The 26,585-nt window shown below is 39.9% G+C and overlaps 1 protein-coding gene and 1 long non-coding RNA gene across 18 annotated transcripts in view; one reads left to right on the top strand and one right to left on the bottom strand.

Annotated features, from left to right (window-relative positions):
* The window catches only part of AOPEP (aminopeptidase O (putative)), a 185,176-nt gene that overhangs the window by 13,424 nt on the left and 145,167 nt on the right, over positions 1 to 26,585 (top strand). For all 17 annotated transcript variants that reach the window (XM_083464871.1, XM_083464869.1, XM_083464881.1 and 14 more), the window contains 3 exons: positions 5,112 to 5,278; positions 12,418 to 12,574; positions 15,094 to 15,342. In XM_083464871.1, the coding sequence (XP_083320997.1) occupies positions 5,112 to 5,278; positions 12,418 to 12,574; positions 15,094 to 15,342 (573 nt within the window). The remainder of the gene's footprint in view (positions 1 to 5,111; positions 5,279 to 12,417; positions 12,575 to 15,093; positions 15,343 to 26,585) is intronic.
* The window catches only part of LOC310688518, a 122,728-nt gene that overhangs the window by 36,531 nt on the left and 59,612 nt on the right, over positions 1 to 26,585 (bottom strand). The window lies entirely within an intron of this gene.

Below are 26,585 nucleotides of genomic sequence, written 5' to 3'. Positions count from 1 at the left end.
GTGAAATTCAACTTCACACTAAGGAGATCATTCTGTCAGCGAAAGGATTTTTTGACTGCCTGACATAAGAATTTCCTCTCTTCTGCTGCCTGATGTACTCTGCTCTGTAGTTTTTCCTGAGCTTCCCAAGTAGATTTGGGGATGGTGGGGGGCATACAGGGAAGAAAGTGGGGGAGTCCCATTATGCTACTAGGATTAGGGCAGCTTAGTTGAATCAGGCCCAAAGTCCTGTGGCACAAGCACACAAATCCATTTATGTGATATTGGATGTCACCTATTGCTTTTACAATAAAGCTCCCACTTAGGTACCACTAAAGTATCAGTCATATGCATTTTTATTGTTTTGGGAGGCATTGTGGCTGAAAAGTGGTTTAAATTAAAACCAACAACCATAAAGGCAACAACATGGTAAATTATTTTTAAAGCAGCAATAACAATTAATAATTACCGTATTTTGCGCCCCATAGGACGCTCCGGCCCATAGGACGCACCTAGTTTTTTGGGGGGGAAATAAAGAAAAAAAATTATTTCCCCCCCAGGTGCGGGGCTGGAAGAACCAGGTCGGGGAACAGTGGGAAGGCACGCTCTGCCTCCCCGCTGTCCCCCGAGCTTGTGGGGCTGGCGATGGGGAGAAGTGCGCTGATCCTGGGACTGCAGGCAGCTCTGCGCTGCCATCTGGAGCGGGGCGGGACTTAGCGCCCTGCTCCGGATGGCGGCGCAGATCTGCCTGCAGTCCCGGGACGGCAGGCAGCTCTGCCCCGCCTTCTGGAGCGGGGCGGGACTTAGCGCCCCGCTCCGGATGGCGGCGCAGATCTGCCTGCAGTCCCCGGACGGCAGGCAGCTCTGCCCCGCCGTCTGGAGCGGGGCGGGACTTAGCGCCCCGCTCCGGATGGCGGCGCAGATCTGCCTGCAGTCCCGGGACGGCAGGCAGCTCTGCGCCGCCATCGGGAGCGGGGCGGGGCTTCACTCCCGGTGGCCGCGCAGAGCTGTGCTGAGCCGGGGACTGCAGGCAGCTCTGTGCAACCCTCGGAGCCGGTCTCCCGAGGGTTGCGCAGAGCTTCCTGAAGCCTGGAGAGCGAGAGGGGTTGGTGCGCACCGACCCCTCTCGCTCTCCAGGCTTCAGCGAAAGCCTGCATTCGCCCCATAGGACGCACCCAGATTTCCCCTTCATTTTTGGAGGGGAAAAAGTGCGTCCTATGGGGCGAAAAATACGGTAATTCATAATTTTACATTTGGATGACTATATTCCAAACTATGGATGTGTACACACTCCATGGAATTTTCCCATTAGGACCTGGGGTTTGATTCAAAAGTTTGTATATCTGGAGCCACTTTAAGGATTTTCTAGCACAGAGGGTCTGCCAAACTAGAAATTAATGTTGTACTGTGTGGGAATGTATTAATATGTGGTCCCTGAAGTGCTGTTTTAAAAAAAGACTAGGCTGGTTTTCCTTTGCATTGTAAAGTTGCCTTTGAGTTCTATCACTTCATATTTCTGGAAGAAGCTCACATGACTGAATGAACTTCCAGTAAATGAAAATACATGCACATGGAAAACTTGCATACCAATAGGGGCTCTTTTAATGTGGATTTGTGAGGGCGATCTAGGAAGATACAGAAGTAGCATTGTATATAGCAAAATCATAAAGTTATATCATAACACTTTTTGACTCTGGTAGGATAATAGGGTGAAGTCTGCTGGAGTAAAGCTCATTGATGTTGGTTTTCCAGGAAAAAAAACTGAATTAGGGTAATCTGCATAAGTTAATTTGCATGGGAAAATTTTCAGTTTGGCATTGGAACCTTTTCTGGGGGTGATTTAATCCAGCATGTTTATTTTACATGTGTTTAGTAAAAGTTAAAAGCAATGAAACTGCCAAGCTTGCTTAATATGGCATTTGCGGTTGGCATCCATTCATAATTGCTAATGAATAGGTATTAGCAGAAAAATAAAGCACTGGAAGGTTTTCTGTCCTACAACACTGGTAAAGTTGGTAAGTTGTTTGACTGTATAGTTTTTTGGCACCCCCAGCACTGGCAGGAAATGTGCAAAGCAGGTTTTTTGTTTTGTTTTGTTTTGTTTTTGTTCATCTGCTCCTGGACTGCATTTACTGCTGCTCTCCGTACAAGGAGAGGAGAGGTGCAGAATATTGCTTGAAAGACAAGCCCCAATTGATTTGCAACTGCTGGTCTTGAGGCCAAGACTTCTAAGTGGGGTGGGGGAGATAAATTTCTGGGCTGACGTGACTGTTATTATTCTTTATTAAATTTATATACTGCCCTTCATCACAAGATCTCAGGGCAGTTCACAGAATAAAAACAAGGTAAAAACACAAGTAAATAGCTATAACAGGAAAAACCCCAATAACCACCCTTCCCAGAAACACATTTAAAAGGCTGTAGAATATTAATCAGCCAAAGGCTTGGTTGGAGAGTAACATTTTTGACTGGCGCCTACAAATATAAAATGAAGGTGCCTGGTGAACCTCCCTGGGGAGAGCATTCCACAAATGGGGAGCCACTGCAGAAAAGGCCCATGCTTGCGTTGCCACCCTCTGGACCTCACATGGAGGAGGCACATGAAGATGATGAATGCAGAGTCTGGGACTGTTTGTATGGGCAGAGGCTATCCTTGAGGTCCTGAACCATTTAAGGATTTTTAGGTCAAAACCAGCACTTTGAATTGGGCCTGGAAACTAATTGGCAGCCAGTGCAGTTGGGCCAGGTTCAGTGTAATATGTTCAAACCGTCTTCCCCAGTGCTGCTGAGTTCTGCAACAGCTGAAGCTTCCAAACCATCTTCAGGGGCAGCCCTACATATGTGTTGCAGTAATCAAACCTAGAGGTCACTGGAGTGTTAGGCTATCCATGTCCAGATAAGGGCACAGCTGGGCCACAAGCCGAAGCTGATGGAAGGCACTCCATGCCACTGAGGCCACCTGCGCCTCAAGCTACACCAGATGAGTGAAGAGTACTCCCAAGCTACGTACCCGCTCCTTCAGAGGAATTGTAACCCCATCAAGAGCAGGCGACCTCCCATCCATTCGGTCTAGGGAACCACCCTCTAACAGTGCCTCAGTTTTATCTGGATTGAGCTTCAGTTTGTTTTCCATCTTTTTGGTTTTTCTGGAGTGTTTGTACTTTGTGTTAGGCTAATGAGACAGATTGGGGATACTGTTGGTGTACTGCCCACTCCACTGCCCAACCGTCTCCCTACCTGAGCTGACACATATGATATCTGACATTGCATTAAGAGGTCCTAAGACTGTTAATGTCAACCATCACACAGAGGGGCTGTTTGGGACTTCATGGTCACCATGACAACCATGGATCTGTCTAAACATGTTATTGGGTAACTTACCCAGGCACTCTGAGGTCCTTCTCTGGATTCCTCTTCTGAGGGTGATAATAAGGGAGAGGGCCTTTGCAGTTGTTGTTTCCTACCTATGGGATGTCCTACCCAGTGAAGTCTAATGCCTTTGTTGACATATTTTCAGTGCCAGGTAAATACTTAGCTTTTTTCACAGACTTCTGATGGACTGGGATGATTTTGGCCTACTGTTAGTGTGCTGCCAAAGCTTCTTATGGCTGTTAAGAGGTGTGAGTGTAATGAATTGTAGGTGATGTTTGAAAATGTTAATGTTTTATATGATTTTGAAACAAGATGCTGTATATTTATGTTTTTAAAGGTAGGTTGCTTGGAGACCTTTTAGTTAACAAGTGACTTAACAAGTCTAATATTTCTGTTCCATGAATTAACAGTTCATTAAATCACTGCCTAATGTAGTGTAGTCTGGTGAATAGGTGGACGTTTCCCACTAGAGTTTGTGAGGATTTAAAAAAGAAGAGTGGCAGTCAGTTCCATAAAGGCATTCTTATGAATATTTTTAGCTCTAGCGTTAAAGTCTCTCTGTGTGGAAGGATAACAGCATGCGTCAGGTAACAGGTGGTCTGGCTGTGCTTCCTCTCCCTTCAGTGAATATCATGATAAAAGAGTGGGCCCTGCTGGGCTACTGCAGTAAAAGTCTTGAGAAGACAGAAATAAAAGGTCACTGGGCCGTGCAGCTTCCTAACAATTTCATTTAAAATTTTGTACTTAATATGTGAAAGTTTGAAAATTTGAATAGACTTTCTGTATCTCTGGAAAGACATGTGACCAGAATAAATTAATTAGATTATAAACTACTCATTTCAGAGAATTAACAACATTCTAGCTGTCATATGTACAAAAACCGAATCCTGTGTCTGATCTGTTAGTCAACCATGCTTTGTTTAATCCAGACTGGCATGCTGATGAAAATTCTGAATCCAGACTAGTGCCATACAGGTGGACCTATGCTGATAGAAAGGTGGCAAAACCTGCCCCAGTTCAGACCATGAAATGGCCAGAGGCTAGGACAGGGTTAGCCCCCATTCCAAACAACTCCTTGAATACAACCTTTGTCTATTTTCTACATATGTGAGTGGCTGCCATTCACTAGTGTGGGGAAAGCAAAGCGCTGGACTTGGGAAACCATTGTGGACCCAGCCTGCCTTCCCTCGCTAATATTGGGTGACCTGACCCTCAGCGACAGGGATTCTGCAGGAAGCTGCAGTGTCACTGTGTGTGGACTGCCCCGATAGTCATTGTGCTCCCACGCTGGAGAACTGCACTTACAGCAGCCAGACCATCCTTTCACACAGCCAGTCAAACCTGCCTTAATGGCAGGCATTTTCTTGTTATAAAATATTTGATCAAGTTATGGATATTTCCATAATATCTGTGACATTTGATCATCTATATCTGATATTTGATCAGTTCGTGGATATTTCCGTACTATGACATGATTCTAAGTAGTGAAAAAGTGTTCTTCTTTTGTAGCAAATATGTCTTGTGTTTCTGTCCTGCCTTATGGTTGCCAAGAAATGAAAGAGCAACCCAGACGTTATTTAAATTGCATTTAAAGATGCATTAAAAAAAATTCCAGTGTTTTTATTCATTCTTCTGAGGACAGAAGGAGACAAAATGCACTGTGGGTATTGATATTTTTAATTTCCATTCCTACTGGGAACTTGGTTTTCTGCAGTTATGGTGTACATTACTTCACTCTTATCTTTTTTTCTTCCCTATAGGCCATGTGTTTATACAGCGGGGTCTCCAATAAACAACAGGGCCCTTTTTCCATGCCAAGAACCGCCTGTTGCCATGTCAACATGGCAAGCTACAGTCCGAGCAGATGCATGCTTTGTTGTTTTAATGAGTGGTGAAAATGTAGCGGAACCAACAGAATCTGAAGAAGGTACAGCATGTATTTGCCATCTGAATGTATGACATTTAATAAGTGTTTTATATCAGAACAGAGCTTCTGCCACATACAGTAGTCCTTTAAAATTCCCAGGCTCTCCTTTTTAATTAACCTTGCTTTGACTCCGCCTCTTTCTGGTGCCCATTGCATTCTACTTTCTTTTACATGTCTCATTCCTTTTTTGGTCTGTTTCTTCTAGTTATGTCTTCATTCCTGGTTAATCCCTTTCTCTCCTTGCAAAGTCTTGGACTTTCAGGAGTTAGTAATTTTGTAGATGTCACAAAACGCATTACTATCCTTTTACTTAGCTGAAGAGACTAATAACAATAATATCTTCATCTAGCATAACAACTCATAAGATAGGAAATCCTGATCTAAAATGTTTGTGACTGTGTTTACTTGTGATATTGGAATGATGTTCTTACGTCGTGGATGAAATCAGAGTGATATATTAATTAATAATATAGTGATCAGACTATTTATTTTATTTCATTTCATAATTTTTCTGTACTGCTTGATTGTAAGAATAAGCCTCAAAGTGCTTTACAGAAAGTATTGGTGTAGAACTGGGGAGATGTAGGTTTGAATCCTCACCACTAAAGCTCCCTGGATAACTTGGGACACTCACAGTCTTTCAGCCTAACCTACCTAAAAGGGTTACTGCAAGGATAAACTGGGGAAGGAACCATGAAATAAATGTGCCAAATAAGTAAATGTGCAAAATATTCTTATAGTGGATACTGCACTGGGCCTGCCTAAAGGTATTTTTTTGTTTTTGTTGGGTTGTCAGATCTTTGGACTGAAATATATTTTGTTTTAGCAAATCTTTTAGCAATGTGCAAGGCTCATTTCTGCTTTTCCATTTTGGTGTAGGCATTGAACCAGTTTGCCTGACTTTAAAATTCAATCCAAATGCCTTGATCATTGCTGGGGGGGGGGGGGGGGGGGCTATAGTGGACCAGCTATCTGCTGGCATCTTTAGACTTCCACTGGAGTGGGGTAGAGGCTCCAGCAGCTGTGCAGGCACCCAATACAGCTGTGGAAAGCTCAATGTGTGGAACATTACTGCTGACAATATTGCCAGTGGTAGCCACCTTAGGGCATTAAAACAAAAGTTATGGGTAAAGCCAACCATGAGTCCATCAGATCCTAATCTGCTTTTTCTCCCTGAGATGGAATAGCATGGATCTGGCACAGAAAAAAATCATCACCTGCACCTTCTGTCCTGGTTTTAAACCGCTCTACTCTTTCTCACTGCTCCCAGGCCAGATTTATTGCTTTATTAGTTTTAACCAACTGAAACCCAGATGCATGTTACAAACACAAGTAGGGAGATGCAGTGCAATCATCTGTATGTTGCTTGGAAGCTACCTAGAAGTCTTAGAGTGCAATTTCCTGACTATTAGTTATAGTTTATTTCTGTGGTGATTTTTGACTGAAAATTCTCCAAATATGGCTCCCAAAAGTTAATACAAATGCAAATTTCAAACAATTAAATGCAACTTTCAAAGAAAATAAATAGATGGCAATAATATTCTTTAGAAAAACAAAACTAGGGTTGCAGAGGATTCTAGTTTGCTCTGCATTTTTGAATGAAGCTTCCTGTTTTGCCCTCCTCAGATTCCTGTATGGATAAAAACATAGATCTGTGGATTAAGTTGCATAATCAACAAAATGAACCATGCAAAGGTGCCATACTTATGAGGTAGTCCAAGGGCTGCCCCTTCCTTTTAATGTTCTTTAAATTTTGGACTGCTTAGAACAACTCCGGGGATGCATGGTTAAAAGTCTCACATGATATTGTCCCAGGAAGTGACTGTGTATCATAATGTACAGCCCCTTTCTGTGGAACTGTACTTGGGTCGGGAGGGGAGAAGCACTTCGCCAGGAAGGGACTGTAGATTATGTTGTACATTCCCTTCCTGGGAACATTTTAAAAAGAAAAATCTTAGTGCATGGCCATGGAGCTGCTTTATGCAGCTTTGAATGTTGAAGACAAAGGCAAACCTTGGCCCATCTCATGAGTACTGTTTGTCTGTGTAAAAATGGGATGAAATGGAGCTTCTTTTTTAAACAAAATGAGCACAAGATGGGAATACAGTGATTTGTCCGTCCCTAAACAAAAACAACAGTGCACTGCATCCTGATGCATATTGTGGGCCTTCTCACAATAACAATTTCTGCTTGGGTAGGATGTGTCATGTCAGTTGTATAAGAATTATGTGTGGATTTTATTCATTCATTCTTTTTATTTGTATGCCACTTTCCCACACAAAAACCATGCACAAAGCGGCTTATTTGCAATAATTTCTAGAAGGCTTTTCAATATACAAAAGACTCAGCTAGATTGGTAAATAAAAAGCATTTTATATGCGTTTTATATGTGATATAACACTGTGACACCAGATGGCGCTGTGGAGTCTCATCTTTTCCTGTTGGATTTCCCTGTATGAGTTTACAACGCATTTAACTGAATCGCTTCTCTGACATGTCTAGACCTAGCCTATGTGCTTAACTGTTCTTATCCTGATTATATGCATGCTACTCAGAAGTAAATCCCACTCAGTTCATTTTGGACATTTTCCACATATAGGTGTTTATAACTTGAATCTTAGAACCTTCCTCAAACTCTTTAAGATATATGGTGACAATGTATGTGAATGATTTCTGTAACTGAAATCATGTTTATGAAATGCTACATATTTTAGCAGTTTAACCAATTCTGACATTATGTTGCTAATAATTTGGTTAAAAAATGTTCTGTGCAAATCAGTGCTAATTTCAGTGTCAGATTAATATAATATTTTAGTGGATTATTTTTTTAAAAAGCAAATGTAAAATCTTTTTAAACATTATTCTGAAGGCAGGGAACAACAATCCAAACTTAAACCAAAGTCAGCAATATCATTAATCGAAGGGGATAATAACAATAACAATAACAATAACAATAATAATAATAATTTCTTATTTATACCCCGCCCATCTGGCTGGGCCTCCCCAGCCACTCTGGGCGGCTTCCATAGAAACCAAAAATACAGTAAAATATCACACGTTAAAAACTTCCCTGAACAGGGCTGCCTTAAGATGTCTTCTGAATGTCAGGTAGTTGTTTATCGCTTTGACATCTGCTGGAAGGGCGTTCCACAGGGCGGGCGCCACTACCGAGAAGGCCCTCTGCCTGGTTCCCTGTAGCTTTGCTTCTCGCAATGAGGGAACTGCCAGAAGACCCTCGGCGCTGGACCTCAGCGTCTGGGCAGAACAATGGGGGTGGAGACTCTCCTTCAGGTATACTGGACCGAGGCCGTTTAGGGCTTTAAAGGTCAGCACCAACACTTTGAATTGTGCTCGGAAACGTACTGGGAGCCAATGTAGGTCTTTCAAGACCGGTGTTATGTGGTCTCGGCGGCCGCCCCCAGTCACCAGTCTAGCTGCCGCATTCTGGATTAGTTGTAGTTTCCGAGTCACCTTCAAAAGTAGCCCCACGTAGAGTGCATTGCAGTAGTCCAAGAGGGAGATAACCAGAGCATGCACCACTCTGGCGAGACAGTCCGCAGGCAGATAGGGTCTCAGCCTACATACCAGATGGAGCTGGTAAACAGCTGCCCTGGACACAGATTTGACCTGTGCCTCCATGGACAGCTGTGAGTCCAAAATGACTCCCAATAATGATGATACATGGCGGGGCAACATATACAAGAACTGTTAAATTAAATCAAATCTATTTCAATGTGCTTTTTATGAGAATAAGTGATGTAAAATATATTATGATCAATCCTAAAACAATTTAAATTGCAATAATATACTTAGAATGCTATTTTCACATATAGCACTATTGTTCCAAATGTAGAAATAATGTTGCTTCAAATAATATATTTCTGCATAGCTTGTGAACAGATTTGAATCCTCCACCAGTTATTTACATGCAAAGTTTTGTTTAAAATGTGCTGTAGAAACTGCAGGAAACTTGAGTCACAGTTCAAAGTCTTGCCAGTGTTTCTGCATACCAGTTGGACCATTTCAGTGCCACATGGAAATTTGCATTGCTTCCATGAATATTTCTTTCATTTCCACCCTAGGTGGTGCTGTGTCCAAGGGAGCCACACAAGGGCATACTCTTGAGACAATAGCACCAAAAATACTAGAGGAAGATGAGAATTTAACATTAAGGGCAGAAAGGCAAAGAAAAGAGAAAAGCTGCATCAGGAACAGAGAAGAAGACAATCAAGTTTAGTTAGTTAATTTTTTTAAAGTTCAGTGAGTTCTTTGAAACAATAAAAGGAGGAATAATAAGAATTAAAATGAGATTAATGAGACTGCAAGAGAAAATAGACAAATGACTGAATCCTTTGTAGTTTCAGGAAATATCATGCATAATTGGAATACAACATAGGTATGTGAACATAGTTTCAGAATTTCTAGCTGTGGTGAGGACTACAGCTGCTACAATCCACGAATCCTGTAGAACCTTGATAATAATAAACTATAGCTTGGATCATAGCAAGGCTTCTGTAAAAGGAAGGGCTGGGTTCACAAGAGGACTTCGTTCATGAAGGGCTCAAGATCCAGTGAAGGATCACACTGCTTGAAGGGAAGGGAGAGTGTCAGTTTTTACTGACTTCCAAGCCCTGTGCCTCCTCTCATGTTGTCCTGGAGACTCCCCCAATCCTGCAGAGCAAATTTTCCAGTGGCACAGGGGGCTGAAGGAAGAGAGGGAATTAGGAAGGGTCACACCCACCCTTTCATTGAGGGGAGAATCACATGAATCAAGGTTTGCTCAGGGCACTCCTACTAGGGTGAACAAACTCAAGACCCCAGTCTATCTGTCAACAGGTCCTAAAATCGTAGTTATCATTTCATAACTTTGAAGTGTTCACAACAGTTCATATGCATTTTCTTAGTAATCCTTACTGAGATGAACATTAACATAATTAAGCAACAATTATCCCCATACAGTGGTACCTCGGGTTAAGAACTTAATTCGTTCTGGAGGTTTGTTCTTAACCTGAAACTGTTCTTAACCTGAGGTACCACTTTAGCTAATGGGGCCTCCCTTTGCTGCCACCACGCAATTTCTGTTCTCATCCTGAAGCAAAGTTCTTAACCCGAGGTACTATTTCTGGGTTAGCGGAGTCAGTAACCTGAAGTGTCTGTAACCTGAAGCATCTGTAACCCGAGGTACCACTGTATTTCAGAAGAAAAATTGAGGGTGAGAAGTAGTGACTTACCCAGGAGTCAAACTCAGCATGATGGGAGAATCCACATTTATTTAGCTATCAATTTACATCTAGAATTGGGGGAAGCTGTCTCTCATATGCAGAAAATGTTGTTCACACATGTGAATATAGGGACATTTCTCCATTTTACGTCACTGTCTGCTTTGGCCCTAAGGCAGCCTAGTAATTTATAATAGATGAACAATTTGAACCAGGGACTTCCTGGTTCACAGCTCTGTCTCTAAGCCACAATCATAGAGTAGTTCATAGCATATGTGGTGGTGGTGGTATGCAGTATGTAAGCAGCTTTTCTCTGGAATCTGTTCGTGAGGAGAGAGAAAAAGATAAAAAGAGAAACAGCTGTTTTATGAAACTTCACGTGTTGCAATTTCACTCCTGATTAATGTTGCTGGTGCTGCCTGCAACCTAGGTGTTTTATTCTATTTAACTGTTTTCATTACACTGTAGTGCAGGATTGGTAAAAATATCCTGTTCTTTTAACCCTGTTTGCAAAGCTGTGTACTTAAACCACTATTTAAGTACTAAACCCCCTGTTTGTGTATCCCTATTTTTTGTTTTCTTTATACTGTTTTCTCCCTTGTCATCTTTTTTGTTTGGGATCATTGACTCTCAGTTTGGATGATTTTTCTTCAATTATTATCTCTCATATAATTTCAGTTTACTGTTTGACTTGAAAATTGCCACTGTGGCCACTTCCAGGCAACCCACTGAGCATTCATCATGATTTGTTTGTATGGAGATTAGATTACATTGGCTATTTAATGAGGGTTTATTTTTATTTGTTTGTGGAGAGGTTAGATGACATTGTTTTATTCCAATTTCTAGGACATTTTCTCATCACATTCCTTATCTCAAGAAGTCAAATCTTTTTGAGAAATGATTTTGTTTTGCTAGACCTCTTAATCAATTACAATTGAATTTAATCAACACCCTCAATTTGCCAGTAAGTGCTTGAATCCTGCCCCAAAATATTGACAGTCTGGAAGCACCCAGGGTTTATTTTGTAGAATTTGGGGGAAGTATGAATGAGGGAGGATATGGTAAAGCAAAATGCTTTTAGTCTTGGGACCTGTGTGTTGAAGCTGTTGAAGTCCAGTTGAAACCAATTCACATGTGCACTTATAAGTTGATTGCACAATATACTGATTGTGTTTGAAAATCACTGTGTGATTTGAAACCCCTGTCTGTAGTGTTGGTTGGATCTGTGATAGCTGCTTCAGATGTGCAAGTCTTCATTTGGTATTTCAGTCATCGCGGCCATGCATTTGTGAACTAGGACATCAGGCTTCAAGGACGACAGAGCTGACCTGTCAGCATTCAGAGACTGAGAACTACTTTGGTTCCTCCCAGTTTACTGGATCTCAAGATTAAGGAAAAATCCATGCTCCCTTTCATCTGTTATGTACAAAGACAAGTTTCAAAGAGCAATTGGTTAGCTGGCCAGATCCAGTTCCCCATACCTGAGTTAGATGATGCTTGAGAAATAGTTACATCTGATGTTTAAAATTATACCATACTATAGAAAGGAAGCTATTAGAGAGTCCTTCTTGATTCAGGCCTTACTGTCAAATTGAGTGTATTGGATTATTTCTATAGAACCAAAGCTATTAAAATGGAAACAGGTCTGATTGTGGAGATGTGAACGCTACCATGACACTTTTGCCTAATATTTTCATGAAGTGAAAGGCTTACTTTTTCATTATTGTACTAGATAGTGGAAAAAATATCTTCTATATAGTCATAAAGTATGATCTTTTAAAAACAGTATGGTTGAATAATAAAATAACAACAAGAAATCTAACCTTTAGGCTTGGTGGGAAGTCGAATCAGAGAACAATGTGTTGGATTTAGCAGCTCAAGTGCCAATGCAGAGCGTAACTTGTGCTCTTTTTTTCATAGGTGTATTAAATTGGTTTTATTATGTGACCATGCCAATGCCAGCATCTACATTCACTATTGCTGCAGGATGCTGGGCAGAAGTTAAAAGAAAAACTTGCGCAACTGATGTTCAGAGGAATGATGGGCTCTTTCCACTGTTGTCAAAGGCGGATGTCAGGTCAGTGATTACAGTTGAAAAATATGTACTTTAGAGAGCATTCCATTTTTTTTCTGTTATACAAGAAAATGAGTCGTCATAGTCAAGGAACAATAGCAGAACATGTTTAATCAAAGCAAAGGGAAACCATATAAGAGAAATTACTCCAATGGGCAAGGATGAGCAAAGGCATGTTGCTTATGTTGAAAAAAAAAGAGAGCATTCTTTGAGTAATAGAATTTGTTTCTACATGGATTCGCTGAAGTATGTGAAAAGTGAACTCCTAAACTATGAACTAGTCTTTTGTCTTCATTATAATCCATTATAATCTTGTTTTTAAATCACTTAAGTTGCTTTTGTTCAAAACAAAACACTTACAGTTAACATCTGTATGGTTGCAAATGTTCTATTTGCATTCATAATACTAAGGAGGTGCTCCTTAAGTGGGCATCCTTTAGTTCAGTAGCAGTCTGCTTTCTGAGACTCTAACTCTGGATTTTTTAAAATTCATAGAGAAGCAGTACTATGTTTTTCTACCCATGTTTTCCATCCTTTTTCCAATTCAGCTATGTCCTAAGTATCCTGTTTCTAATAGTTGCATTTTGTTCACATATTTGTAGTATGATAGGCTCACAGACAAACATATTGCAGTTGTGATACATTTGTTTTTAATGTTTTTGAGTCTGTAACAGATCATCAATTTCATGGCAAGATTTTGTTCAAAGGATTTTGAAATACATTGCTTTTAATATGTTCTGACTGTATACTATTCAAGATTAGAAACATCATTCAGAACATCTTCACGCAATAAGAATTTATTACCCAATATTCTACAGATGATAAACAGGTTAAGAGTCAGGAGTGAGCTCTGCTCTCTCTTTCCTTTCTCATGTCTGCTTTAGCTATGCCTTACTGTTCTAATTGCATCAATGCTGACCAGAATTCTCATCTTAACAACAGCTTTAAATGGATTTGTGAACCCTGGTTAAGATGGTTTATGTTTAGCGTATTCATGTTCTCTTCAGAGCATGGAGGTATTGGCAATAATAAAGAAGAACCACCCTCCTTTTCTGATAAATGAGCAATTTGGGTGCTGTTAAAGTTGTAAATATGGAAAGGAAAGATGTGTAGTTTAAATTCTGTAGCCCTGGAACAGAAGTACATCATAATTTTTACCTATAGGGTAGGTCTTAAAAAAACTAGAAGTTATGTTTGGATTGAAGAGGAACAATCCTAGAAACAGAAATGTGTATCCATGTAGTCAGTTATTCGGAGCAATAATGTCCCTTTTGTGATACAAATGAAGGAAGAGGCTAAGAAAATAAGTGCAACAGTGATACATATGGATTAACTTTCAGGAGAACCTTTCTGCTTAGAAGGATATGGAAACAGGGCATTAGCCTGTGATAAGCAGCAAATGAATCAACATGAAAGACCTAGAAAACACCATCATGGTCAGTTGTGCAACAATTTGCATTGGACTATAAAATATTAGACATGGTTCTCATGGGATGCCTCAGTCTCAGATATGCCGTGCATCTGACTGGATTGCCCCAGCCACTCTGGGCGACTTCCAGCAAATTATAAAATCACACTAAAACATCAGCCATTAAAAACTTCCCTATAAAGGGCTGCTTTCAGATGTCTTCTAAAAGTCAGATAGTTTCTTATTTCCTTGACATCTGAAGGGATGGAGTTTCACAGGGCGGGCACCACTATCAAGAAGGTCCTCTGCCTTGTTCCCTAAAACCTCACTTTTTGCATTGAGGGAACTACTGAAAAGTCCTCAGAGCTGGATCTCAGCTTTTACAAAAGTACGTAACTCAAAAGCAATTTACATTCAAGCCTACATTACATTACATTAGTACCTAATAAGCCTGAAGAACTAGGAATTAGGAATTTTTGTAGTATGTGAAGGATGTCATTCCAACTGATTAAAGTAAACATCAGTTTTCTTCTTAGGATCTTGATTTTTTCCGATATATTCCTGATTTTTTTGCTTCATCTATTTTTTCTCTTGTATTATTCTTTATTAACTATACCTGTGTGAGAACCAACATGGATCAGTGGATGGCATATTAATTTCAGGTCTTCAAATATTAATTTAGACTTGAACCCCTTTAATGACGTTGAGCATTATTTTATTTTTTTAATCACTATTAAAACATATTCTCAAGGTTGTGGGATATATAATAGTTGGAAACTGGCTGTACAGAAGAGACATTCCTACAGACCTGCAGACTCAAGCAAGTCAGCCAAGCCACATGTCACTAGACCAACTTGATGTGGAAGGGAATATTTCAACAGAAATCCTGAATATCAGCAAAATGTTAATCTTTATACTGAATCTTCTTAAGAGCATCATATTTCCATGCCATCCCATTTTCTATCAATAGTTGTGGCAGTCCCATTTTTTTCCACCAGAGAAAAGAATTGGTCTTCCTAATGCAGCAGACCACTTCTGGTTATCCGTAGCTGCATTACCTAAGTATGCTCAGAACTTTACTTACTAGAAATAAGATATTATTTTTCAATTTCAGGTTGTTGGAACAGACTTGTGGTCATCTGCCATATCCTTGCCGCTTCCAAGATCCTGCTGCTACTTCTCAGGTGGTCATTCCTCATCGTGTCTTTGCTCCTCAGTGCCTTAAGAAATCCTGCGAAGAGGTTCTGCTGCAAATGATTCCTCAGTGTCTCTCAGCTGCTTATGATCTCCTGGGTACCCATCCCTTTTCTAGGCTTGATGTCTTGATTGTTCCACCCAACTTTTCCAGTCTTGGAATGGCCAGGTATTGAGATTTTTATATTTTTCAATGCATGTTTACTCATCTGCTAATTCTTCTCGGTATCTACCTTGCTCTGTTATCCTTACCAGGCAGAAGAGCATTGTTTAAAATCCTATCTATATTTGTCATACCTGCTGTACTTCAGGAGATGCAAGACCAGTAGTAGTAAATCATAGCTCAGCTGTAGCCATTTGGAAATTGAAAATGTGTTTTTGAAAATTATGACTTCGTTAAGATAAAGAGAACCAGTGGAGATAGCAATGACCATGTCTACTACCTTTTGGCTGTTGGAGGCTAATTAATGGCCAGATAAGATAAAAGGTGGGATATAAATGTAATAATAGGCATATAGGTAATGACTACATCAACTGTTTAACTGCAGTGTAAATTACTATATTTGAAATATCTTTCTTCAACATATGTATCAGAAGGAGAGCAATGATAGATACCAATTATTCCACTGGTGTTAGCAGTGTGCTGTGCTAGCTGATTTATGGGAACAAATATAAAACATAAGGCCACAAATGACACCCTTAAAATATAGGCGTGTAGTCTGGAGGTAGTGAGCCTCTTAAGTGAAAGAGATCCTGTTCTGATTTTGAGCACCCTGGAGGAATCTAGTTAATGGATGGTACAAATGATTCACATAGACCCTCAGTTATGTTTCTTGGGCTCTGCAGACACAAAAGAGCTATTCAGGGAATTCTGAAAAGGGAGCACAAAATAGACCTTCCCATTGGAGCTGTTACGAGGACAGAAAGGATATGTGGAAGCATAGTTTATATACTTACCAAAGAGATTCTGAGATTCTAATACTGGTAGCTGGTGGCAGTATTGGGTTATTTGAAATGTTATGTCCTAATAAGCACTTGGGTTTTTCCATATTTTGACAGAACTACTAATAGCACTGTATTGTAAACAAGGAGATTCCCCTTCAGATGATGATTTATACACTGCTCTGAAAGATCTCGAAGAGGTTTACAGTAGATAAATGCATATGTATTGTACCTAGAAAGTACAATAAAACCATGTCAAATGATTCATAACAAAATACAGAAACAATACCATGTACATAAACATAATACCAAAATAAATAAAGCTACAGTACCTGCAAGGCAATATAATACAACATACATATGGTCACGGAATCTCACTCAGCACCTATTTCACACAACCACTACAGTCATTCATTACCTCCATCAACAACTCATACATAAATTACTGACATGTAGCCATATTACAACCCACATACAAAGGTCCGCTGCTGAGCCTAATCTCTGGAGCACTTATAAACTCATACTCCTAATATTAGGAGTGCTAATAAATAATACTCCTCTCCTATCTCTCACCTGTGAGGGGCCCAAGCTCTTGCTCTGGTGGGTATAGAACAGGGGTCAGCAACCTTTTTCAGCTGTGGGCCAGTCCACCGTCCCTCACTGTCCCTCAGAATATATATTTTGGGGGGAAAATAATGAGTGAATTCCTATGCCCCATAAATAATCCAGAGATGCATTTTAAATAAAAAGGACACATTCTACTCATGTAAAAACATGCTCATTCCCGGACCATCCCTGGGCTGGATTGAGAAGGCGATTGGGCTGCATTCGGCCCACGGGCCTTAGGTTGCCTACCACTGGTATAGAACTACAGTACTTCTATCCACTTCCAGGTTCCAACTGTATAATCATAACATGCACAGTACTGCACAACCTCAGCACCTGATAATCAGTGCTGGTAGCAGACACAAACATCAGCTTCTCACTCAAGGTGGCCCTGAAGGTCACCATAAACTCAGATTGTTGGGGTTTTTTTCATATTTTGACATTGATCATTGGTTTGACTAAAGTACAGACTATAGGAACCATGGTAACATTGACTTATGTCATTACACACTTGGGAAAACAAGGTTAATGTTCTGAACAGGCAAACCGTTGTTAATGCATTTGTTTCCTTTTGGGATAGTAAGACTGTTTAACTACTTGTGGCTCATAGGTCTTTGTATGTAGTATTTGTTCAAGATAATACAGTGCGTGTTCAGATAAAATAACAGGTTAATTCCCAGCATGCTGGTAGGATATAGTGCAATTGGGGAGTAATTGCATCAGAAATGAGTTCATGAATGAAACCAAAGCAAAGTAATTATGATGGAAGTAAAACCTGATTAAATTTAGAGTAAAGTGCTACATGTGAATGTGTCTTTGTGCATAAGGAAATATTTTTGTGGTTATTCTAATAATTCCAGTTTTTTAATGTCTCAGTTACAAGCATGAAGTGAAAAGAAGAGCACTTTTCCATGTTTCTTGTGCTGTTACATACCGTAGTTTTCGCTCTATAGGACGCACCCAACCACAGGACGCACCTTGTTTTAGAGGAGGAGAACAAGAAAAAAAATTCTCCCCCTTTCTGCGCAGCGCCCCTTCAGCGAAGCAGCAGGAGAAATGGAGCCCCTTCCATTTCTCCTCCCGCTTAGCTGAAGGGCACTGCACCTTAGCTGAAGGGGCACCTATCCTTCAGCGAAAGGAACCCGAAGCCTCCGGAGGCTTCAGGCGGCTATCTTTGAATTCTGGAGAGCACCTACCCCTCTCGCTCTCCAGGCTTCAGCGAAAGCAACGCGAAGCCTCCGGAGTGGGGCGGGAGCGCTCCCACTCACTTCGGAGGCTTTGCGTTGCTATCGCTGAAGCCAAGGAGCCAGCATTCGCTCCATAAGACGCACACACATTTCCCCTTAATTTTTGGAGGGGAAAATGTGTGTCTTATATAGCGAAAAATAAGGTAAGTGTAAGATGGTTACATATCTGACTACTTTTTGACACCTAAAAGTGTGTGTGTGTGTGTGTGTGTGTGTGTGTGTGTGTGACACACACACACACACACACACACACGTATGAAATTTATAACACCATGTTCTTCTGGTTGATGGTGCAAGATATTCTGTACATCTAATTCCTGTCAGTCCTTACTGTAACAATGCAATGACATCAGTTCAGATATGCTCCTGTATTCCAGCGCTCCTTTACTACTGTATGTATTATTTTGATGCAAAAAGGATGCTGTGCTATGTATTTATTTAATCATCTATCTGGCCTATCTGCAGTAGTATAAACATAACGCAGCCTGCTGGCACAAAGGATCTGCTGTTCTGAGAATTCTAATTGTACTCCAGCCTGCCAGAGAAGGAAAGAGCCATAAATTTTCAGTCATTATCTTTAGATTTGGGATATTGTATGTGTGTGTCCATGTACGTCGGCAAGTCTGTTCCTCATTAGCCTTGTAGCTACTTCATTTTTAATGCACAAAAGTAGTACCATCTCTTATTTGAGGGGGATGGTTATCTCACATTTCAGAGTAGGAAGAAATGATGGTGCTTCTTCCGCAGAAGAGCTTAATTAGAGGCTTGAGGTTGTATTTTCCAGCGGCCACCACAGCAGATTCAGCAGCATTTTCTTTCAAGACCTGCCGACGCCTTTTAAAGGAAAATCTTCCTTTGAAATCTTACTTATATGTCTTGCATGTATCATCACCTTATGTTTTTAATTTGCTATGGACTTTTATATGGTAAGAGAAACCTGATTACTTATTTTAAAAAAATAATTAGAGGCAGCCCCGCCTGCTTCTAGATCTTAAATAGAAACTTAGGGGTGGGTTTTTTGTTTTGTTTGACAATGCCTAGGTTAGTATTGCCATCATCCAGTGGTTCCTTTCAAGTCAACAGAACAGTGAATTGAAATTCCACAGTTGCTGTTTCCAGCATTACCCCTGTTCTCTTGCTCTGCATCACACTTCCTATTTTCAGAGGCTCCTCGTAGCCACTGGTGCCTATCACAAGCAAATTTTTAGATGTGCTCTTTATGAAGCAGGAGGAAAGTGTCACAGTTAAAAAACAATACTGTAAACATATTTTCCTTCTCTGAATCCTGAGATTTATTGAGTTTTGAGCTTTGATTGTTTCAGCAACATTTAATTAATTAACTAACTAACTAACTAACTAACTAACTAACCAACCACCTTTATCTTCCAAGTATCTCAAGATGGTGTACATGGTTCTCATCCACCCCATTTCATCCTCACAACAACCCTGTGAGGTTAGGCTAGGCTAAGAGATGGTCTAAGGTCACTCAGTGAACTTCATGGCTGAATGGGGATTTGAATCCTGGTGTCCCAGGTCCCAGTCCAACACTCTGACCGTTATGTGTTTTTCTGTAGAGCAGTGATCATTTGAGTTGTAACCAATTGTCTATGTAAGATGCTAAAGCTGTTGCTACATGCTCTGGTTACCTGCAGTGTTTTCTCTAGATGGGGCAATAGCAGTGCAGCCCTGTAGCAGCTGTTCATGCACTTCTTCTAGTGGTGCAGGAATAAAACTGCTAGCACATTTGCAAAACTAAACAGTCCAGTATGGTTTGACTCTCCCACTCCCTTGAAAGTGAGGAGAGAAAAGGAGATCGAAAAAAGATATACAGTATGCAATTCTTGTTGAACACAAACTGGTGTTTTCCTGGAAAGAGCAACATTGGCTTATCCATGTGGTCTTTCCAGGCTTTAAGGTCCAGTATAGCATTAAATAGATGGCAGGAGTGGGGAGGAGGGGAGCGTTGACAAGTGTCTGCCAAGTTTTATACATCTCTACATTTAGTAATGGCTAGAAGTAATTAATTAGACATAAGGTAGGAACGTCCCAGAAAGATAACAGCAGCTGACTGTCAGTATAATGTAGGGATAAATAGTAAGTACTGTTCTTGAAGCATTCATTATATATTAGTAGCAAACAAAAAGCTAACATAGGCCCTTTGTTGTATCAATCATATGAAAATTCAGTCAGTATCTAGTTGGGACATTAACTCCAGTGTATTCCAGATGCTGGCTTAGTTTTTTAAAAGGCTTGCCTAGAGGCAGGCTTTAGTGTTCTTATTTTGGCTTTATACTGTGTGGTTGTTCTTCATCAAACATACAAAAATGGTTTAACTCCCATTAAAACTAGTTTGAGATGTTTAGTACTCAGCATATTCTCTGCTACTCATATAACTGCCTCAAACAGAGGGTGGCTTCAGATATAGAGAAATGATGACAGAATGCCTGATTAACATGGCATTAATTGTTTGTGCTTCCTGAATCAAGCATACTGTTGATGAAGTCAGTTTTCTGAATGCTGGATCTTATGTACTACCCATGCATAAGAGGAGAGTTATCAGCAGACTAGGGGGACCCTAGGAAATTAGGAAAATAATCCTAGTTGGGGAGAGTGGTAAAGTCCAATACAGCCTTACGAAGACTAAGCATGTTCAGCTGCCACAAAGCATTGGCCAACTATCGAGGAGAGGAAGAGAAATGGAAAACTTGCTGGGAGAAAAATGGAATGAAGTATCCTGAACAGGAGCACTCCACACTTCAACATTTTATAGTATACAGATTGAGAACTTGTACATTGCTGCATTGTACATGAACATGGGAAGTATGAAGCAACAGGGAAGATATACTCTTTCATATAAAAGGCAGGAGAACTAGAGTGATTGGGAAGAGTTTTATGGTCTTAAAATTGGGGTTTGGAGTAGAATTTTACTAGGGAAGTACCACAGTGTAGCATGGAATGAATTTGGGAAATAATTGGGTAGAGTGTGGGGAAGGATGTCCCCTTGATTAGAGGCACAGATGCAGAACCCTCCCTATCTCAAATATTGAGGGTAAGAAACAAATTAAACACTTCAGCAAAATAGAATAACATTTCATTGCATTATAATATAACCATTATAAGTGGTCCAACATCTGATGACCACTTAAAAGCCAGTCCCAAAGAGGTTGACCCTTTGAAAAGGCTTCAAGCTTGGGACCTGCTTAGGGAATATCTGTAACTTGTGGTGAGGAAGGCAGCCCCTGAGAATGCATCTTCTCAAACTTTTGCTATGTGGACCTCATACATAGGGGAAGGGGCACTAGTTAGTGGTTTACATGCTGAAGATCCCAACTTCAGTTTCTGGCATCTCCAGTCAAGTCTGGGACACACTACTACCTGGAAACCCTGGAGAACTGCTGCTAGTCCTTGGGGACCTCTCATATTAATGATAGGATAAAATTGAAATGGCTTAAGGGTGATTGTTGTGATCAACATATAGATAAGGGTTTTGCTTCCTTCTCTTCTCTTCTCTTCTCTTCCCTTCCCTTCCCGGTTTTTATTTTTACATAGTATTTCTAGAATCTGCTTATACCGCATTTCTTCAGAAATGTTACTAGTTTGGGTCTTCAGGTGTATGAAGTCTCCACCTACTGCCTGCAAATCTAGCTCATTATCTTTCCATTCTCATGTCAATTCCTGTTCAGAATCTTTTTGTTTTCTGCTTTAGAAATGCCAGTACATGTTTCAGAAGCTTAAGACTTAGATTTTTTTTTTTAATAAACTAATATTACGTGGGGGCTCAACTGCATTATGAATACCTTTTAATTAGTGGAATTTCCTTGTTTCCCACTTACATAATCTCTCTACTGTTACATAATATGTAACTGATACCTAATGCTGTACAGTATTGTGTTTTTAATATTCAATTGAGAGCCGCCCAGAGTGGTTGGGGAAACACAGCCAGATGGGTAGGGTATAAATAAATTATTATTATTTTATTTACTGTTCTAGGACACAATTTTTTAGTCATTTTTTAATTGTGTGTGAATCACAGCTTGTTGGTTGCCGTGGACTTTTATTTGCCAACTGCCCAATCATTAGCTTGACTCTTTAAACATTCCGCAGGTCCAGAAGTCCTTTTTTGGGACAGTCATGTTCATGTGGTAAACTGTTTTTAAAGATTACTATGACAAAGTGATTCAAGGGCTGTCATCATTTACAGTATGTGAAGTGATAAAAGTGATGATTTGAGGCATGCCTATTCATATTATCTGTAGGAGCATTATGAGAAAATGTTCTACCTCTTAGCTAAACCTAAAGTCAAATTTGCTACCTCTTTGGAAATGGCCCTCCACTCAGTTGTCAATTGGGGATCAAAACAAGATTTGGAGTACATCAAACACACAATATTTCCTTACCAGCATGCTGAACCACTTAGCCCATAAATGTGTAACAGATGTGTTTTGAGTCCAAGTCTATCATAGGGTGGAACACACAGTAATTACCTTCTGGTGGAGCTAAAAGAAAGATGTAGGAAAAATGAGGCTGTTATGATTGAACTCAAGTTGTGAGATCATTGCAGTGATGCTTCTAATTGGATTTCAATTTTTTTATTCAAGTATTTCCAAAACCTCAACTTTTTTTTAAAAAAAAACACACCTTCAAAAACAATAATATATAGTCCCTGAAACACATTTGAACTAAATCTAGTTAATGGATAGAACAGAAATTTTGCAGGTTTTCTCATTTCATAACCCATTATTTTTAAGAGAGAACCTCAGTTTAAATTAGAACTTTTTTAACAACTGAAATCTGTGTAAACTGCTAATTATAACCCTGTTAATGTGGATCAGAGAATTGAACAAATAACCCTATTGGATGCCATGGCAAAATGGAAAAAATCAGTTATTTTTAGTGTGTCTCACTTGCAAACAATTGACTGTCCTTTTAACTGAAAATATTTTTCTTTTCTCCCTCATGTTAAGTGGGCAGTCATAATTTATAGTCTTACAGGGAGCAGAGAAGATTAAAATATCAACAAAATATGGATTGCACCAAGATCCACATTGCTTGTCATTCTGCAACTACACAGTCTCCCACCTAAAATAATTTCTGTATGTTGCTTGATAAAGTTGGTGGAAAATGACTACAATTGTTAACTTTATGTATCACTGGAGATTCCAAGTTCTGGGATTGTGAACATTTCTCAGGATTTGTTGAAATCTGAATTGGGTTTAGAAAAGAAAGTGGACAATGACATGTCTTCTTCATCTCAGACACATATTGTGTCCCATTCAGATAAATCTTGTAGCTCTAGGTATCCTGCGTTTTTCAAAAGTAATTAATCTGTTAAGAAAGATTTATAGACCACTTAATCACAAAACTGTTGAAGCAGTGTGCAGTACATGGTTGCTATTTGTACCTTTGTATGTTATTGCCTAACCAGGAAAAGCTTCAGCACAAGTAACACTTGGAGTGAGGGGAAGACAAAGGTGTAACTTGCAACCCAGAAAGCTGCACGTGTCTACTGACCTTCTTGAAGCAGCAGACACTCATTCCATAAAATATTAGATACTGTTTTTGAGATTTCCTTAAGATAGGGTGGGAGGTTGAGAGATAGGACTGCTGTTTGACCAACACAAATCGAAAGGCTTTTTCTTTTGATTTTTGGGTGACATTGTGTAGTTAAGTATACCGTATTTTTCGCTCTATAAGATGCACCAGACCACAAGACGCACCTAGTTTTTGGAAGAGGAAAACAAGAAAAAAAAATATTCTGAATCTCAGAAGCCAGAACAGCAAGAGGGATCGCTACACAGTGAAAGCAGCAATCCCTCTTGCTGTTCTGGCTTCTGGAATAGCTGCGCAGCCTGCATTCGCTCCATAAGACACACACACATTTCCCCTTACTTTTTAGGAGGGAAAAAGTGAGTCTTATAGAGCAAAAAATACGGTAAATGTGCTTACTCAGGACTAAATTCCATTGAATTCAGTGCACCTTCTGAGTCAATTTGCATAGGATTGGGTTGTATTATTTAGTGATATATATGTTGCATTGATATCAAATGAACTGTAGAATTATTCCTTTTTAACAAGCATTGTTAAAGTTAAGCCTCTGAGAACCTTTTTGTAGTGTCAAAACATGCTATGAACATTACACAGACCCTTGGTTACACTTTACTTGATTATACTCCCTACCATGAGTTCCTTATATCTTCTTTTAAAGGTGTCAAAGCCTTTACTTGTTTAAGGGAGCATAGTGTAAGATGAACACTACATACTTTGGAGTGGACCTTCATGGTCTAAAGATCTCTTTCAGAACAAGAAATGTTCTTTCTCTCAGCCTGAATTGTAGAAAATGTGCTCAGATTGTAAATAGGGACCTTTGTGGTACTACTCTAGAATAATGATTGTAGTTTATTGCATTTTGAGACTGGAATTATAGTGGTGCGTGCTAGGATCATTACAATTAACATTGTACAAGTGTTTTAAATATTTGAACGTTTATTTCAGTCAACATTGATAAATTTGATCATGAATGAAAATCCTATTGAATATACACATATTTTTAAATTGATAGAAACTCATTTCTTTAAAAATATGAAATCTACATTGTGACTTTGTTTATGAATTATTCTAGAATATAGCAGCATGGCTAATATGTATATATGTGCAATCTTATGAAGTTCATACTAACACTTTGCTGGTTCTGATCCTTCAAGAGGAACTGTCAATATGTTACTATTCTTTCACCGGCTTTCAAGAGTAGGACAGTTATTTTAGTCTGTAGACTAGGGGTGTGAATATGGGGTGATCATTACCATCTTGGGTGAATAAACAAAGTTTCTTGTTTAAAAAAAGCATGTGTCACTACAGTAGTAAGATTATCAGCAATGTTGTTGATTGTAATGAGTGGTTCCAACAAAAACAAAACAATGAGGAAAATTTTGGTATATAAGTATGAAGATGACAGCTCACACCTTGGCCTTGATAAACAGTTTTATCCATAAGTGAAATCTGAAAAATCAAATTTTTCCTCATAATATTTAGAGCTGTATCTCTGTTATTATTTCAATACTTTATGGATCTTTTCAGGTCAGTTTGCACCCTCTTGAGTCCAAATTGAGCAAAAGCTGTGAAATATCTAGCCCCAAACTAGGTAGCAGATATTTTTTACTTTTGTAGGGTTGGCGGGGGCAGAGAAAGTTGTTGTGTGTGAAAACTATGAATTATTGGTAGGGATGAAAGCATCTGCCCATTTTACTTATGTGAATTTTTAATTTTTCCATTCTTCACTTTAGTTCTCTACATTTCTGCAGCAATTTGTGACCCCCTCCCAAAAAAAATCACCATGAAAAATATTTAGCATTTTAGTGCTTGGCCACTTTCTCTCATATACATACTTTAGCAAACATTGATTGGAGAACTACATAACAAAATTTTAAAAGTGTGAATTTCAAACGGTGACTGTGTTTTAGTTCTCATATTGTTTCAAAAAGTGTAAATTTGAGATATTCAGCTTTAAATATGAACTCAGTTGAATTTCTCCCCCATCCCTAACTGGTGGCCAGAATGGCTGATTATTTTCCTAGGGCACAGGAAAAGCTACCTCATTTATTTGCTCCAGATATTAATGATCACCCCTTCTGGCCAATAAACTATCTATTAAAGCTCAGTTCTCAGGATTTTGTGGCAGCTGGTTTCTGTATTAGGGGCCATATTCCATGATCCACAAGACAGTCTCTGTGTAGAGGCCAAGATGCCCTGTGCATTATTATCCATGCCTTGAATCCTTGTTCCCAAATCTAGCAGCTTCATGAAAAACACCTTCCATGTAGTTAGGTTCTTCTGTTTAATTTTTGCTTTCATTCTCAGCAATATATTGCAGCATTCATTTCATGGTTTTTCTCATGGGAACAGTGCAGTTTTTAGCCTGTTTCAGTTGGCACTTATCACAGCGGCCAACTAGAAGCTGTGCAAGCACAGAACTGCTGCTGCTTGTCTTTCATTTTAGTCCCTGTTCTAGTAAGAAACGAAAGGAAAAAGAAAGAAAGAGAGAAGCTAAATTTAAAGTTAGAAGAATACAATTGGAGCAGCAGCAGATTTCAGGATATGGAAGGAAAGCAACACTGCCACGTTGTTACAAACAGGTGCATTTTCTATAAGTGGGGTAACCGTTATGCACTTTGTATGTAGTAAAAGGGATGCGGGTGGTGCTGTGGTATAAACCACAGAGCCTAGGGCTTGCCGATCGGAAGGTCGGCGGTTAGAATCCCTGCAACAGGGTGAGTTCCCGTTGTTCGGTCCCTGCTCCTGCCAACCTAGCAGTTCGAAAGCACATCAAAGCGCAAGTAGATAAATAGGTACTGCTCCGGCGGGAAGGTAAACGGCATTTCCGTGTGCTGCTCTTGTTTCGCCAGAAGCGGCTTGGTCATGCTGGCCACATGACCCGGAAAAACTGCGGACAAATGTCGGCTACCTCGGCCAGTAAAGCGAAATGAGTGCCGCAACCCCAGAGTTGTTCGCGACTGGGCTTAACTGTCAGGGGTCCTTTATGTAGTAAAAGGAAATTCTGCAAATATATCAAAATTGAAAATGCACACACACAAACATAGAAGAGGGACATAGCAGAGGTCTT

The sequence above is a fragment of the Podarcis liolepis genome (assembly GCF_965112155.1).
Source record: "Podarcis liolepis genome assembly, chromosome: 11".
Taxonomy (NCBI): Eukaryota; Metazoa; Chordata; class Lepidosauria; order Squamata; family Lacertidae; genus Podarcis; species Podarcis liolepis.
This window is presented reverse-complemented; position numbering and strand designations above follow the sequence as displayed.